Source organism: Falco cherrug, chromosome 17 (assembly GCF_023634085.1).
Source record: "Falco cherrug isolate bFalChe1 chromosome 17, bFalChe1.pri, whole genome shotgun sequence".
In the NCBI taxonomy this organism is placed as follows: domain Eukaryota; kingdom Metazoa; phylum Chordata; class Aves; order Falconiformes; family Falconidae; genus Falco; species Falco cherrug.
The window spans coordinates 6,938,564-6,955,174 of record NC_073713.1 but is presented as its reverse complement, the minus strand read 5'-3'; the positions used below and the strand labels follow the sequence as shown (position 1 = coordinate 6,955,174).

The window sequence follows — 16,611 nt, the reverse complement described above, 5'->3', positions numbered from 1 at the left end:
ATGAGCCTCGTCCCCCAGTGCTGGGACCAGAGGCACCCACAGTTCAGGGATGGAGATGGGTGCTGTGGTGCTGGTGCCAGCCCCATCGCTCTCAGCAGCCGTACCTCGGATGGAGCTGCCCCCGTTGTCCCCAGGGATCCAGGCTAGCGTGATGGATGATGCTGAGGTCTTGGAGACGGTCAAGCGGGGCTGGTCTGGGGGCACTAGGGAGGAGGGAAAAGCTCGTGAGCATCTCACACGCACCGGCTGAAAGTGCCCTGAATTACGGCCCCCAAAAGGGGAAACACCAACAAGACCTGCCGCGCAGCGCTGGGCCAGCAAGAGCCCCTTGCCCAGGAAAGACCCTGGGGTGCTTCGCCCCACCGAGAGCAGTGGACAAGCAAGAGCGCAGGCTCGCCGCGCCGTCTGCGAGACGGAGTGTGTCCATGCAGGGCACACGCTCCCAGACACAGACACAGGAGCGCACAGGCCACCTCCCGCCAGCGCCCCTCACCTTGCACCAGCAGGTTGACGATGATGGTGTCGAAGCCCCAGGTGTTGGTGGCGGTGCAGGTGTAGTAGCCAGAGTCCTCCGCTTTCACCGAGCGCAGCACCAGCGTGCCATTGGCCTGGATCAGGCGATGGCCATCCACGGTCACAGGGATGGCAGAGTCCTCGCTGCCGGGAGACGAGAGGGCACATCAGCCGTGTGTGACACCGCAAGGGCGATGCAGCCAGCACTGGTCCGGGCTGCAGCACAGCTGGCAGCCCCCCTCAGTACCTGTCCTTGGTCCACTTGATGGCAGGGACTGGCTCCCCAACTGAGTTGCATGGCAGCCTCACGTCCTTCATCCATGGGGTGGTGACGGTGCCTCCAAAGGAGATGATCTTGGCAGGGGCTTGGGGGCAAGGAGGAGGTCAGCCCAGCGGGTAGGCCCCATGTGTGGACCTCCCCCCCTCCCCGATGTGTAAGGAGAGCTGAGGCTGTCCGTGCTGTCCCCCCTCTGCCTCAGGCACAAGTCACCCCAGCTGTCCCTTGCTGCGGGCTGATACAGAGCAGCCAGAGCAACCCTAGGGAGGGGACAGCACAGCCGGGGTGTGCGTTCCGCCGCAAGCCGGTGGTCCCTGCCGTACCTTTCCCAGCAGGCTCGATGGTGACTTTCTCGCTGATGTTGCCACGGCCAGCGGAGGTGACGGCGGCCACCCACAGCATGTACTGCTGCCCGCGGTTCAGGTGGGCGATGCGGTAGAAGAGCTGGTCAGGGCTGGTCTCATACTCGCTGGGGGCCTGTGGAGAGTGAGATTGGAGAAGGTGCAGCCTCCATGAGACTCTCACCCTCATTGCCCTCAGCTCGGGCACCACAGCAGCAGAAGCACTGCCACCAGCCCAGGCAAAACAGAGGCTGGAGCAGCACCTGAGCTGTCAGCAAAGAAAAGTCACCTCTGGGCCAGCTGCCTGTCCCTGGGCATCCCCATCCCAGAGCATCCCTACCATCCCATGGCCAGCTGGCTTGTGCCCTCACTCCCACCCCTGGCCAGCTGGCAAAGAAGGTCCGCAGGTCCCTGTCACCCCACCTGGCCCTCCGCCAGGAGCCATCCCTGGGGAGCTCCCTTCGCTCTCTGAGGGCCCACAACCACCTCCTCGAGGTGCCGTGGGTTTTCTCCCCAGCGATTCAGCTCTGCTCGGTGCTTCTCAATGCCGGTGTAAACCGGCTGGTGTCGTAATTTCTCCAGGGAGCCCGAGCCGGAGCCCAAGGAACAGATGGCTGCGACGGCACGATTTGTTCTCGGGAAAGGACGCTTCCCCGGCCGCCCGCCGAGATGCAGCGGGTCCAGGCACGGAGGCAAACCCTGGCCGGGCTGCCAAGACCCCTCTGCTATTGCAGCAAGCAGCCAGGTGGTCCCCAAAACCCCACGTGGGCTCACATCCTCCATCGCCTGCAGCAACTGCCCCCAGCCCCACGGGCAGCCCCTGGGAGAGGGCTGGCTCGCAGCAAGGCTGGGTGCAGGTGTGGGCACCCGTCTCCATTGCACTGGGGCCAAAGCCACCCAGCCCCAAGCATGCCCCGTGGGGAGCACGGCACCGGCCACCCTGCCAGGGCTGCCCTGCCACGCTGGCACCGCAGAGGGGGCAGGGGCTCAACGATCCCTGCTGCACGGGATGGATGTGGTATATATGTGTGCAAACACGCCACTACACACCAGTATCTGCGCATTCACAGTCTTCAAATGCGCGCTCTTGAGAGCCCCACAGCTGTAAATGTGCCCCACAAGCAGAAACCTATATGAATATTGTACAGTATACATAATTTTTTTTTTTTTTACCCAAATGACAGTTTTGACAAGATGCCAAGAAAACAATATCGGATCCCAGCGGTTTTACCAGTTGCTTTGATGAAAAGATTATGTTGCCCTGGAAACCAGAGGCTCAGATAGTGAAATGAGTTTGAGAAGGAGCTTTTGATAAGCACTAGTCTGCAGACCTCCCATCAACCTCTCCCTCAAGAAGGAGGGATGGGACCAGGTTTGATTTCTATTTCATTTTTGGTCAGCTACTGACGTATTTCCCTCCTGGAGCAAGCGCTGAGCAGGGCAGATGCCAGAGGAAGGGGAGAGATAGATGATGGGACTATGCCCTCATGCAGGGTGCCCATGGGTGCCCTGGCAACTCTGCAGTGCACAGACCTGGCCCAGGGGACCTTTGCTGCTGCTGCCAGCTGGCATCCACCTTCCCTCCCGCTCCCGCTCGCCAGCACAGCATTCCTCCGGCACACCCGGCCCATTCCCCAGCCTTGCCCTGTCCCCATCCCGTACCGGCTGCCCTGAGCCGGGGCTGGAGCAGAAGATGGTGTACTTCCGAATGATGCCGTTGGGCTTGGCCGGAGGCAGCCAGGACACCACCACGCTGCTGGCAGAAGACGGGACAGCCTTGATGCCAGCTGGGGGACCTGGAACTGAAGGAGGGAGAGTGTGATAGAGCCGGCACCGGGAGGTCTCCGAGGTCTCTGGCCAGCTCAGCGAGGCAGCAGCACCCTGCTGCAGGACTGGTGTGCCACCCACGTGCTGGGGAGAAGCTGCAACGGTGTTGCTCCACCAGCATCGGGCAGATGGAGGCAGGGACGGGTCTGCTGGTGAGTGGTCACCCCGCCACCGGTGGGACACCTCTCCACGGGTGGCTCCTTTCCCTGCCAAGCCAGGGGCAAGAGGGTTAATTGCAGCTAAGGCTCTGGTTTGGAAACTGTGATTGGCTTTTAATGGCCATCTCCTTAATCTGCCAGAGTGGCTCAGCCTTACCCTGCCCGGTTGCGCCTGCCACCCCAGCAGCTGGCACTTCCCGGGACAGGCAGGCAGCAACACCAGCCCACGGCCCAGGAGATGCTCTGCTACTGACTTAATAGCATTAAAGTAGGGCAGGCAGGGGTGTAAATATTTAAATATCCACACTTAAGGAAAAGGAAAAAAAGACAAAGGGAAATACCCTGCCCATGGCTGTACACGGGGTGGGGGGTGGGGGGGGTGGGGGGTGTCCCCTGCACCTCCCCAGCCAATCCAGCCCATCCCTTGCCAGTGCAGCAACACAACGCGCTGTGGCATGAGCAAATGCTCCTGTCTCCCAGTGTCAGCCAGCTGCAGCGTGTTGCAACACCAAGTGACAGCAGCAAGACCCCAGCGGGCTGGGGCTGCCTGCAGGTGGGCTCAGGTCCTGCCCCAGAGCAGCAGCTGAGGACCATGCAGCCGCAGCAGGGCAGCGCTGGCTGCCTTCCTCCCTTCCCCGCCACGTGCGACTCTGGGCACACACGGGCGTGGGATCTGACCTCAGGTTTGGCAGACCAAGCAGGGAAAAAATAAAAAGAAAGGAGAAGTCCTGCCTGGCCATGATTGCCTGCTCCAGGGGCTGCACAGCTACCTTTATTTATTCATTGCTAACAGCTACTGCTCAGTGCTCCATCTCCTTCTAATTAACACACGTTGCCAGGGTTTATCAGCCAGGGTAAGAAGAGAGTGCGCCCACATGCACCTACTCTCCTGGGCAGTGCCACTTACTGTCCTCCTTGGTCTGGATGTAGAGCACACTGCTGCGGACGCCGTCGCCTGCCTGGGTGTACGCCAGCACCTGCACGCTGTAGTTTGTGAACTTCTCCATGCCCCGCAGCTCCACTCGCTCCCGTGTGGTCGTGATGTTCTGCATCTCGCCCCACTCTGTGGGGAGATGGTGCCCCATCAACTCCACACCGTCACCCACCCGGGTCCCTCGCGCCACCCACTCTCCACCAGCACTTGCCTCCGTCCATGTAGAGGGACCAGAAGATGACCCGGTATCCCTTGAGCACCCCATTGAGGGTGCTGCGTGGGGGCTCCGACCAGGAGATGACGGCCACATCTGACGTGATGGAGATGGCCCGCACATTCTCAGGGGGTTGGCTGGGAACTGAGGAGGGGATGGATGGAGAGAACAATCAGCAGCAGGATGGAGAGGCGACACGTGCCCGGCGGATGCAAGGCTGAAGGAGCCATGTCCCAGGGGTCAGCACCCTGACTGCACCTGCATGGGACCCCACCATGCTGCTGCCCCTCTCCCCCTGCTGCTCAGGCCTCTGGAACTGGTCCTGCCTGGCACAGGGCACTGGGGCTGGGCACATGCAGCGGTCTGCCTCCGACACCCCGTTTTGTTCCTCCTGCACCCCCTGAGGCAGGTGCAACGCCCATACTGATGGGGACAGGGAGGCCACCGGGACATGCTGCACTTCCCAGTAAGGGGAGAGCGGGAGAGCTGGCTGGATGTGAGGTAATTAGATCCCATTGCCCCGTAAGAGGTAACTCTAATTTTTATGAGCATTTAAATGATAATACATCACTGTAACGATCCTCTTTGAAAACGATTATTGTTTCATATTACTTAGGTGCAAAAATATAAGCACCATGTAATTAGGGACAGAGTATAATAAACTAATATAGATAGTCCGTTTGAACAAAATGAAGGTAATATAATTATGGAAAAGACACTATTGCTAAAACAGGGGCCCTTGAATACCCCAGGAGGAGTGCTAATGTAGCCAGGAAATGATCATGGTTTGACAGGCTAACGAGAGCCTTAATTAAGTATGAAAAACTGCTGAGCAAATGCACTGCAAAACTTTTTTCTCATTGTTTTTAAAATGACTGAGGCAACCAGTGATCTCTCCTGGATGGAAACCCCCCGGCACTATGGCAATGTCCAAATCCACCTTGACAGGTGGCTAATTGCGACAGAAACCTGGTGCCATGGGTGTCCTGGCATCCTCATGCTCACAACTCCTCCCCAGGGCAGCCGCGAGCATGCACGCACATCCACTCAGCCAAGAGCAAAACGCTGCTGGGGGGGGGGGGCAGCAAGTGCCCGACGTCTGCTCAGAATGGGGCAGGGAGCACTGAGGGTGGAAGGGTTGGGAGTCCCCCAGGTGGGACCTGGCACTGGGGCCTGGGGATGGGGACAGCCTTACCATCCTCCAGTGTGGTGGCATTGATCTCGCTGGACGACGGTCCCGTCCCCGCACGGTTGAACGCCTGCACCACCACCCCATACTGGGCAAACTTCTTCAGGTTGTCCAGTGTGTAGACCTCGCTGTCTCCCGTGGCTTTCATCTCCACAATGCTGTACTGCCCGTTGCTGCCCGGGCTGTTCTCCCGGTACCCGATCTGGTAGCCACGGATCACCCCATTCTGCAGCTCCTTCTTTGGGGCCTGAGGAATGAGGGGTGCAAGACCCAGCGTCACGCAGGGCTACACTGCCCAGCAAGCACCTCCCGGGAGGCTCACAGGGCTCCCGTGCCCCAACCATCTCTCCCCAGTGGCTTTTCTCAATGCTTTTAAGTTCATGCACATGGCAGAATATTGATAAAAGAAGTCCAGCTGATCCTTGGAGGCTACCAGAAAGGGGGACATGCCCAGCCAGCACCGTTCCCTAAGTGGAGCAGCTCAACAGGAGGAGGGAAAAGCCCCAAGTTTGACAGCCTTAAAAATGTGCAAGGCCAGGTTGAGATCAATCTTAACAATATTTCTCTGAAGCATTAAAAAATCAATAGGGTTGATTGCAAATTTATGTTACAAAGCCAGGGTGATCCATCTTACTGAAATACTCTTAAAACAAAGTGACTTATCTTTCAAGTGAATCTTACTTTCCATTAATCTGTTTTTCAGTGCTTAAGGGGAGGGCGGGGAAGCTGGAACCATAAATTTATTGACTTACCGGTTCATTCCGAAGTCCTAACTTTATAATCAATTTTATTTTTCATTATGCACCTTTGGAAAAATAAATCCGATTCTAAGTTTTATTGATCTTTCCTCAAACACTTTGCAACCCAGTGTCTCAGTTTCTACATATATATCCTCTCTCTCCCATGGCCCCCCACGGACATCCTATGAGATAACGAGCTTGTTATAAAACATGATTAGTAAGGACCCCACATAATGCAGCTGAGCTGCATGCCCAGCCTTCAGGTTCCCATTTCACCCGGGAAATTCTTCCTGGCCCTTGTACCACTGACGAAATGCTGGGTCCCAGGACAAGCTGTCACCGCAGAGGCTTGGAATGGCGTTTGGTGCTGCCCAAGCCCCTGTGACCAGGGGAACGTCACGCACCGCCCCGGCCCCACTCACCTTCCAAGTGACCTGTATGCTCTGGGACGTCATCGGCTGCAAGGTGACATCCATCGGAGGCCCATCGGGAGCTGCAGAGAAACGGACCCAAAAGAGCATGTTGAGAAGCACCAGGGAAAGGACTTCCTCAGGAAAACACTCAGCTTTAAGGGAACTCTGCCACAGTCAGCTTCGCTCCAGGCTACAGCCCCCGTGCTGCCCGTGGCCACCCCTGGCCGCCGGCCCCAGCGCCCGTGCCATGAGCCAGGAGCGGCACCTGCTTCCTCCGTGCTGATGGTGAGCTCCTTGCTCGGCTCGCTGCGCCCGATCTTGTTGAAGGAGTACATGCGGATGCTGTACACAGAAGCCGGGTGGAGGTCCACAATGTTCGCCTGGTTGATGGTCGGGGAGATGTTGCGCGTAGACTGCTTAAAATCCCAGGAATCTGGAAAAGCAGCAGAGTGAAGCAGGAGGGTCAGCATCTGAATCCCATCCCAGGGTCCACAGCACCAAGGGGGCCATGCTCAGGCAGGAGAAGACCCCAAGCACCTCTGGCTTTTGTCCTTAGCCCCCGCAGACGTGACACCTCCCCCCTCCTCGCTGTTGTGCAGTCTGGGTTTGGCTTTTTGCAGATGTCATCTCTTTTAATATTCCCTTTCAAATGCTCCCATCCAAAAGAAATTAACATATTTCATTAATGACGCTCTCTCCTTTCTTCATCAAAGGAACCAGGATGCAGAATATTCCCTTGGAGGCAGCGGCAGGGCAGCTCCGCACCTGCCCATGCAGCCCAGCCCCAGGACACTGCAGCTGCAGCGCAGCCCCCAGCCCCGCTGCGGCATCACGGGTAGGGGAGAGCGGCCATCACCTACCCGACTTGTTCTTGTACTCGATATCGAACCCGGTGATGATGCTGTTGCCATCAAACCGCTGTGTCCATCTCAAATTCATGCTCCGGGCTTTCACCTCACGGATCTCCAGCTCCGGTGGGTCAGGGGGCTCTTGGGGACACAGGGGCAGGTTAGAAATGACAGGAAAAGAAGCTCCCCTGGGAGCAGGACCTTGACAGCAAGGCTTTGCACCCTGGGGAACAAGTACCTTGGACAGTGAGCTGGATCAAGCCTCTGTCCTCGCCGTAGGAGTTGATGGCATGACAGGAGAAGAAGACTGAGTCCCCACGGTCGGCTGGTTTCAGCTACAAAGATTTCAGGGAGGAAGAGGAGCCAGTTCAGGCTGAGCTACCCTGAGCACTGTGCCCCTGCCTTCCCCCCATAGCGCTGCCTGGTCCCAGCACCGGCCCCAGAAGGAGCTGTGCCTGGGGAGGCAGGTCACCCTCCAAACCCCCTGTCCCCTGGCTCAGATCTGCACACAATATCTGTTCTTTGAGACATTCCTGGTGTTGCAGAACACCTTCACCACCAAAGCCCATCATACAAGCAGCTGAGACTTAATGCAAAGTCTTGTCACAGCAAGCAGACAGTGGCTGGTTTTTAATTGATGTAAATAAAATCGGAAGCCCAGCTCCTCGCGTGGGCCCAGGGCAACACTAACTGTTACGGCGGTTGTAAAAGTCCAGGCGCTGGCCAGGTGCTTCTCCTGGCTGCACTGCAGCGCACTGAGGCCGGGGTAGACGCACCCAGTGCATGGTGCTGCTGTTTGGAGACATGATCCCTCCAGTGGGTTGTCTAGCATCCCTCCCTGCTGCTCTCTCTGTTGCCACCTTGGCAGCCCAGCCACAGCACCAGCCTCCGCAACACCCGCCGGGGACCACCAGCACCCTCCCTGGGCAACCCCGTGCCACCCTCCATCACCCAAGCAGAACACCGGGCAGCCTGGGTGAGTGCAAGGCCCCTACCCCTCACCTTGAGGGTGGAGATGACCTCGTCACCATTGTCCTTGGTGGTGATGGCATAGCGCATGTTGCGGTCGGGGTCGATGACAGTGTCACCCTTCTCCCAGCGGATGATGATGGGCCGCTCACCCCGAGCAGTGCAGTTCAGCTCCTTGGTCTGCCCTTTGATGGCGATGGTGGTGTTGGGGTGGGAGGTGATCATGGCCGGGACTGTGGGGAGGCAGGGGGTCACCGGTGCGCCCAGGGGATGGCTGGGTGCCACCCACGGCTGCCCGGCCCTGGCACAGCCTGCGGATCCCACCGGGGAGGCGGCGGATGCAGGTCTCACCAAGAGGCCACGCAGCCTGAAGCAGAATCGTCTCGCTGCATTATACGGCTCAGGATCATAAAATAATGAAGCAGATAAATTTTATAATGCATAGCATTACACCGGGGTAGACAATAAAACGTGAAAGACAAATAACCAAGCACACACTATAATGAAGAGAAAGCCTCCAGTCTGAGACGTGCGGGTATGAATTATTGACTAAGGTTTTACACTCCCGAGGATGAGAGGAAGAATGTTTTCCATCACAGATTTGCATAATTCACTCGTATAAACCTGGGCAGAATATAGAGTGCGATTTCATATCAGCAAGGCTGCCTTTGCATTGCAGATGCCAGAGATAGTTTTTTTTCATAGCCACCCCAATAGGCAAATGAGGATGGTGGGGAGTCCCCATGCCACACTGACTGCCTGACCGGGCTGCAGCATCCAGCATGGGTGCATCACGGTGCTGCCCGAGCAGCGGCTGCAGCACAGTCCGGGACGGCCCTTGGGACAGCGCAGTGAGTCCCTCTCGCTGCTGGTAAGCACCCACAGCCTTGGCACGAAGCTGTCCAGGCGCCTGGGCCACTGGCCCGGCAGCAGCACTGCTGCAGGGAAAGCCAACACGCCAGCCGGTGCCAGGTTCATTCTCCTCCTGCCCGTCCCTGTGCGCTGCAGCAGCTTCTGCCGAAGCACTTCTCCTTGCTGCGAGCGATAGCTGTAAGAGCCCTGGCCGGCTCCATCCCTGGCAGCATCACTGCTCCAAGAGCCAAGCCCTCGTGCTGCCCTGATGCCACCGGGCTGGCCGTGGCGTGCACCGTGCAGGAAAAACGGGCTGGGGGGGCGAGGGCAGCCTGGGTAAGCAGCAAAAAAAAATGTAATGCATAAACAAACAGCACTGCTGAGTCCCGCAGTAATATATGATAATGACAATCCGCAAAGGCAACACACACTGTTATAATGGGACACAAGAGGCTCTAATGAGCTACGACTTCTCGGCTTTCTGTGGCAATGTAATTCAATTAACAGCTAAGGAAACCTTTCCTCCTGAGCCGCCCGTATTTGCAGGGTGCAGGGCAGGTGCCTGCATGGCTGGGACAAAGCAGTGTCCTGGCACCCGCTGGCAGCACCCTGTGGCATTCCTGTCCTGAGAAGCCCACAAGCCGGCATGGGGATGGCAAAGAGCAGGGATGCCCGGGCAGCACTCGGACCCGTGGTGCATTGCTGCCAGACCTGCAGTCCAGGGCATGGGAAAACCAGAGCTACAAGAAACAGAGCAAGACTTCTCCTAGCTCTGCCCCATCCCACCTTCAGCCAGTCCCCACCTTCCCCCAGCCCCAACACCTCTGCCAGCCTGCAGCCCGATGCCAGGGCTACGCCGGGGAGTGGGGCAGGCATGGGAAGGGCTGGCCGAGCCCCAGCGTCCCGCACCCCGCTGGGGTGAAGGCAGAGCACAAGAACAGCCAGGGGGCTCTTGCACCTATCCCAGACATGGGACCGACCGTTGCTCTGGCTCTGAGCACACAGACCACAGAATAAGGGCACTCACAGCTAGGACAGCGTCTCGGCACTCAGTTTTGGCACTACAGCAGCCCTTGCCGGGCTCCTGCCTGCTGTCCCCAGTTCCTGCCCCAAGGAAGCCATTGAGAAGCAGGCGGGGGCACAGGAGGCTGCTTCCCTGCATTCAGCCTTCATTTAGCCCAGGCTGGAGGGTGGTGCGGTGCAGGGGGGTGTGTGGACACAGGTGCTGCAGGGGCAGGACAGCCCCACAGAGCTGAGGCAGCTGTGGAAGCATCAGCCCTCTTCTTGGCAACTGGCGGCCCTGGGAGAGGAGCTCCGTTTCAGGCTCTGCTTCGCTGAAATGCACTTATTGATGTTTGATTAAAAGCAGCTCCTTGGATGTAAACATATCAACTTCTCTCAATTGCCAGGGTCCCAGGAGAGTGGCATGCAGTCCAGAGTGGGGGAAGCAGCAAACCAAACCAGAAGAAAACCTCAGCCAGCTGCGCAGGCAGCACAGTCTGGGGTGCACAGGCCTCTTGACGTGGTACCCGATGCTTGCCCTGGAACATCTGTGCCACTTGCAGAGGGACAGCATCACTCAGGACTGGCCACAGGACCCTCCGAGGGATGCTGGGGGCTGCTCCTGGGTGGTCCACGTCCCCCTCCCCAGGCACAGGGACATCAGTAAGGCTGGCACCTGCCTGCCAGAGCCCCGGCTCAGCGCTGCTGTGTGGACAGGCTTCCCTCGAGGACAGCTTGCCTGCAATGCCTCCTGCGCCCACCCATCCTCCCTGTGCCCAGCCCGCACAGCCGCCCCTGCCAGCACTGCTGCCACGCTCCCCCCCGTGCCTTGTTAACAAGGCCTCGACAAGAGGCTCGTCCCGCTTGGTGGGCAGAGATAAGACTAGCTACAAAGGGAGCCGACAGCCCCCCGGCACGCTCTGCCATCCCGCGCCAGGCTGGGGCACAAGCCGCTTCACAGCCCGCTGGTGACAACTGAATGAGAACGGTGACAAGGGTGACAAGGGCTGTGCCTGCCTCCCTCGCCCCCCTCTTTCTTGTTTGGAGCCAGCTCTGTGATGCTAATTTGATTGCACCCATTTCAGCTTCCTTTCTACACTGATTAGCTGAGTTTCACCTGAAGCATGAGATTAATTCAAATTGCATGGAAGCAATCAGTTATGCTCTTGCTGTACGGCAGCGAACTTCCAAACACGGCTGTGCCCACGACGCACAGGCAGCTGCCCCTCTCCCAGCCCCCTGGCCGGACCTCCGGCTCACCCAGTCATGGTGCTGGGCAGGACCGAGCAGAGGAGCCCACAGCCCCCCCCGAGGACACGACCCTCTCCAACCCACACGCTCTGCTCCTGACACACGGGGAGGTGTGCAGCCATGTGCTAAATGGCATTCATCACGCGCTGGTGGTCCCCTCACCTGCGCTCAGCCCAGCGAGCCACCCCCCGGGCGCTCGCTCCCGGCCTCCAGCATTCACCGCCTTCTGCTCTGCGATGCACCCAGCCATCCGACTAACAACTAATGACTTTCTTTCCGAAGCAGGGAAGGACACGCCACCATGGTGAGGCATCCAGACAGGCGCCTGTACCGGGGGCTGAGTGGAGCAGCGCGGGTGGGCACCCAGGGACAGGAAAGCCCCAGCCCCACAGGCTGCACTGCAGGCAAGTGCTGGGCACAGCTGGGGCCCCAAGGGTTACATCCAAGCAAAGCTGGGTGGCTTTTCTTGCTCACCACCTTGACAAAAGCCATGGCCAGCTCCTTCTGGCACTGGTGGGCCCACAGGCGCTCGGCCAGCACTGCAGGTGCTTGCCTGATGCCTTCCCCAGCTGCCCCCAGAGCCCATCGCTGTGGTATTGGGGAAGGGGATGTGCAGATGTGGGCTGGCTGCCACGGCTGCTCCCCTCTCCCCTGCTGACCACCAGTGCACTTTGTTTGGGCTCTGATTAACTTTCATTTAACTCTGTCCTCAGTGGCCTGACTTTCAAGGAAAGCCGGCGCTGATCTCACTTTAATTGGCCTGACATTTCACTAAACAAACAAAAATCAAAAAATGAAACAAAACAAAGAGCCCCATATAATGCTTAATTGGCTGCAGCACTTCATCTACCTATTCATCCAAACCTTTTCAAAGGCTGTGAGGTCTCCAGGAAATGTAAAAGCACATGCATAATAAGGTTATGTGCTATTCAAGTCAGCAAGCAACCTGTCCTGGGATGCAATTACAGCAGATAGCAGGGACAAGGCAACAGTTCAGGCTCCGAGACTTCTGCACGCTCACTCGGGATTAATCGCCTCGACTTTGTACCTGCACCTTATTGAAGTGCGTTGTTTGAAGTCGCTCGTTTTGATTCATCAGTCGGCACGATAAATTAAATAGCTGACAGGGAGGGGAGCAGAAAGCCAGGAAAGCAGGGGCTGGTGGGGAGGGGTGAAGCCCCGAGAAAAACGCCTGCCAATGCCAGAAAATAAAACGCTTGGCTGGGGAGGGCAGGCAGCAAGGGGGCTGCCCGAGCCAGAGCTGCTTTCTCCTCGTCTCTTCCTGGGCGATTCCCCAGGTGCAAGACCCTTGCCAGGACACGGCAGTGCCCAGGGAGGGACGCGCATCCCCTCTGCCCAGCCGCTCCCTGCCCTGGGGAAAACCAGGGGGTGGTGGTTCCCACAGCTCTGCTCGACACCTCCATCACCCTCAGCACAAGGCAGGAAGCCAGTGTGCTCACCGCCTCGTCCCCCCGGCATGGGCAGGACAGAGTTTAGCCCTGCTGAGCTGAGCCATGACCCCAGCCCCGCTCTGGAGACACGCTGGAGCTGCCACAGGGATGAGTGTGATGGGGCTGGTCCCCCCTCCACCACTTCCTTTTTGAGGTTTGAATGTTCACAGCAGCAACAATCAAAATAAATAAAGAGGAGGTGGAAATTATGCATTCTGCTGATAGCAGCCAGAGAGGAATCCAATAATAAGCACAGTTCAAACACAGTGTCCAACAACACTTTCCGGCCCACCCCTGTCAATGTAGCCCAGCTATTTCCTTTCCTCCTGTATGATGTAGATTGATTGATCAGTTTTATTAAAGACCAAGTGCGTTTAATAGCAAGAGGGAAGCAGGTCCCGGGAGGAGGGGGATCGATGCCCTCCCTGTGCCCCGCGCATCGATCAGAGGGATGTGTGGGGCCGAAGGCAGAGCCAGGCTGGCATGGTGGGAACCCTTCGCATGGAGGAGGGGGCTGCACTGGACCAGGCTCTGCTGACAAGCACCCACCCTGCAGCCAGAGCCACCCCCACTGGCAGGCAGAACCCCTTGCCAGGGCCCTGGCTACTTACTCTTCACAGTGAGAAACATGGACTTGCTGATGTCTGTGCCCACTCCGTTGCTGGCCTGACAGAGGTAGTAGCCGATGTCCTCCTCCAGCACGTGGCGGATGAGCAGGGAGCTGTTGGGCAGGATCTGGATGCGACCCGTGAGGGGTATGGGGTGGTACTGCTGGGGGTTGCCACTTCCTAGGAGGGGACACAGAGAGACAGAGCTCAGCCAAGGCAGAGGAGCGCTTGTGAGGCTCGGTGCTGGAGCAGCCAAGCCAGGAGGGGACTCTCCCCCACTCACATAAGGGACCCCACGTGTTGCCATGTCTCACCCCTACCTTTTGCGTGCTTCCACATGACTTTTGGAGGGGGGTACCCATCAACGGAGCAATTCAGCACCCCGGCTTTACCGTAAATGCCATCTTGGTTGTTGGGTTGGACCACAAAACGAGGAGGCACTGAGTAATTTGGGAGAAAAGAGGGTCACCATAAAAAGAAAATACCCAGCCGCTCCTTGCAACTGCTCCCTTCCAGCAAGCACGTGAGTGCACTGGCTCAGCCCTGCTCCTCACCCTCCCCATCTGCTTCTGAACCACTCCTGCAACCGGCAAACAGTGCTATCTCTCTCTAGCCTCGTAACTTACCCCTGCTCCCTCCAATGCCATCCCTCCCTCACTGTCCACCCTCCCAAGCCCAAAACAGCAGCAGTGTCGGGGATGGGGCTGGACCACAGGCATGGCTGGGTTGGCCCCGTGGCACTCACCCCGCACGATGAGCTGCCGCTCCCGGCTGACCGTGGCAGCATCGTTGCTGGCGATGCAGGTGTAGTTGCCGTTGTGCTTGAGGGAGACACTGGAGATCTGCAGGGAGCTCATGAACTCCTTGCTCTCGATGGTGACTCCAGAGCCTGAGAGGATGACGTGCCCATCCTTCCTCCAGGTGATGTGGATAGGCATGTCCCCAGAGGAGACCACGCAGGGGATGTAGAGGAGCTGCCCGATGGAGGCTGGCGGGAACTCAAAGGGCTGGATCAGCGGAGGGACTGTCGAGGGGAGAGGCACAGCACGCTGGAGAGCCCGTCCAGGGAAAGCCTTTCTCCGGTGGGGATGAACTGCAGTGGGGCTTGGGGGAGAGGCAGCCCAGAAACTAAATCGGGCTTTTGTTTCCACCAGGAACACAGCCAGGGGGAAGTGGAAGGTGCTGCTGAGCAGAGAGCAGCAGGAAGGCTTCTCCCAGCTGACAGGGCCAGCACGTTAAGAGCAGGACAGAGCAAGACTGACTCCTAGCAGAGCGGGCCCTGCTCTGGGAAAGCCCCGGCCACCTCTCACACACGTGCCAACAGAAATTCCGCCTCAGCATTTATCTGCTTGCAGAAAAGCAATTATTAGATGGATGCTTTTCTTAAAGGCTCTGGATTCAGAACCAGCCATTATCTTTCTGATAACTTAATTAGGCAACTGCAGCATCTCTGGCAATGTGGGAGGGGGAAGAAAGCGGAGAGAGGGAGACAATTAGCTTGACAAGGCTCAGCACCTGGTAGATGAGATCCTCTTTCCGCAGTCTTCATAATTAAATTAGCAGGCTGCCAATTGTCCCTTCGGCAGAAATAAGCTGCCCTCCCGTACAGGCGCAGGGAGCAGCTCCTTGCACCACCACGCACCTCCCGGGGCTCCCATCTCCGCCCCATGCCCACCCAGCACATTGCAAGGGGCTGTGCCAGGTCTCTGCACCCCTGCCCAGCTGGGCAGCTCTGCGGAGCAGCGGACAAGCAGGGGCTGCAAGCCGCCCCCTGGGCTGCACAGTGCTGCCAGCGGGCAGGGGCAGGCAGGGGCAGGCAGGGGCAGGCAGGGCTGGCCTGCTCCTTCACCGGCTACAGCAACGTGGCTCAAGCTGCTGGAGCCATGGAGCCAGTGCTGCCTGTTTTCCATAATTAATGAATAATTAATTGGGAATGCACTGCAGTCTATTGCAGAGAGGGGATGGGCTTGTGGATCCGCACCTCTCCGCGCACACCCCACCGGCCGCTTCAGAGCTGTCAGGAAAAGGATGGGCTCCCTCGACAGAAGAGCTGTCCCTGCTCGAGCTTCCCACAACCAGAGCTTGCAACTCGCCTCTCCTTCCCAGTTTCCTGCTGCAATTCTCCTTTCTCCCGGGCTTCCAGGCTCTCTCACAGCTGCAGCAGGAGCCAGGCATGCAGCCACAGCCCAGGGCACCGCACGAGGGTCGCCTTGCCCATGGTGCCCACCGCAGAGCCCAGCCCAGCCAGCCACAGCAGCTCAGGTCTGGAGGGGAGCCCGAGCAGACTGCTCCTGCCTTCCCATGGGGTGAAGCATCGCCCCGACAGTGTCCCGGCGCTGCCGGCTGCAGGACAGGCATAGCTGGTGTCAGCACCGCACTCCCCAAATCGCCGCAGTCACCCGAGCACAGCTGTATGAAGGTCCCATGACAGCAGCAAACCCGCACGTGATTAATTAAAACGTTCAAAGACGTTTGTGGCAATAACAAGCTGTCAGGGCACTTTGGAGAAGGCTGGGTGCTCGGATCGTGCTGCTGGGGAAGCACAGAGAAGGGGCCCCAGCAGCATTCCCCAGCAGCCACAGAAGCCCCAAGGAGCTGGGAGGTTTGAAGCTGGGACTGGGGGTCCCCAGGCTCAGCAGCAGCAGCTAAACCCCGGCGGGAGCTTCCCTTGATGCCAGGCAGGGAGCGTGGCTGGGGGTGATGCCTCGCGAGCAGGGCTGGGGGCTGCCTGCACATCCCCACTCCCCAGGGGAGCAGCACTGGAGTAAAAGAAAAGCTTTTACTGCTGCGTGCTTGGAAAGACCTGCATAACTCACTTGTGGCACTTAATGTGGTCACCAGGCACTTGTGGCAATAAAAGCTTTACGGTGCTCCACACCATCCTGTCCTCCTCGCTCAACGCAGTTATATTTATTCACTCTGCTCTGACTATCTTCTAGGGCCTTTGCAATTCTTTTCCACAGGCCTTTTATCTGATGGCCAGAGCAAATAAGGAATCCAGCAGGCAGGGCTGGGTGTAAATCT

The 16,611-nt window shown here is 58.2% G+C and overlaps 1 protein-coding gene across 1 annotated transcript in view; it reads right to left on the bottom strand.

The window, feature by feature from the left end:
- Window positions 1-16,611, bottom strand: part of DSCAML1 (DS cell adhesion molecule like 1) — a 113,974-nt gene that overhangs the window by 8,456 nt on the left and 88,907 nt on the right. The window contains 16 exon segments of the mRNA XM_055728570.1: window positions 105-203; window positions 494-657; window positions 761-878; window positions 1,114-1,267; window positions 2,794-2,933; window positions 4,024-4,179; window positions 4,262-4,408; window positions 5,460-5,700; window positions 6,616-6,686; window positions 6,872-7,039; window positions 7,467-7,595; window positions 7,693-7,789; window positions 8,457-8,656; window positions 13,591-13,767; window positions 13,908-14,027; window positions 14,333-14,611. Of these exon segments, the coding sequence (XP_055584545.1) occupies window positions 105-203; window positions 494-657; window positions 761-878; window positions 1,114-1,267; window positions 2,794-2,933; window positions 4,024-4,179; window positions 4,262-4,408; window positions 5,460-5,700; window positions 6,616-6,686; window positions 6,872-7,039; window positions 7,467-7,595; window positions 7,693-7,789; window positions 8,457-8,656; window positions 13,591-13,767; window positions 13,908-14,027; window positions 14,333-14,611 (2,460 nt within the window).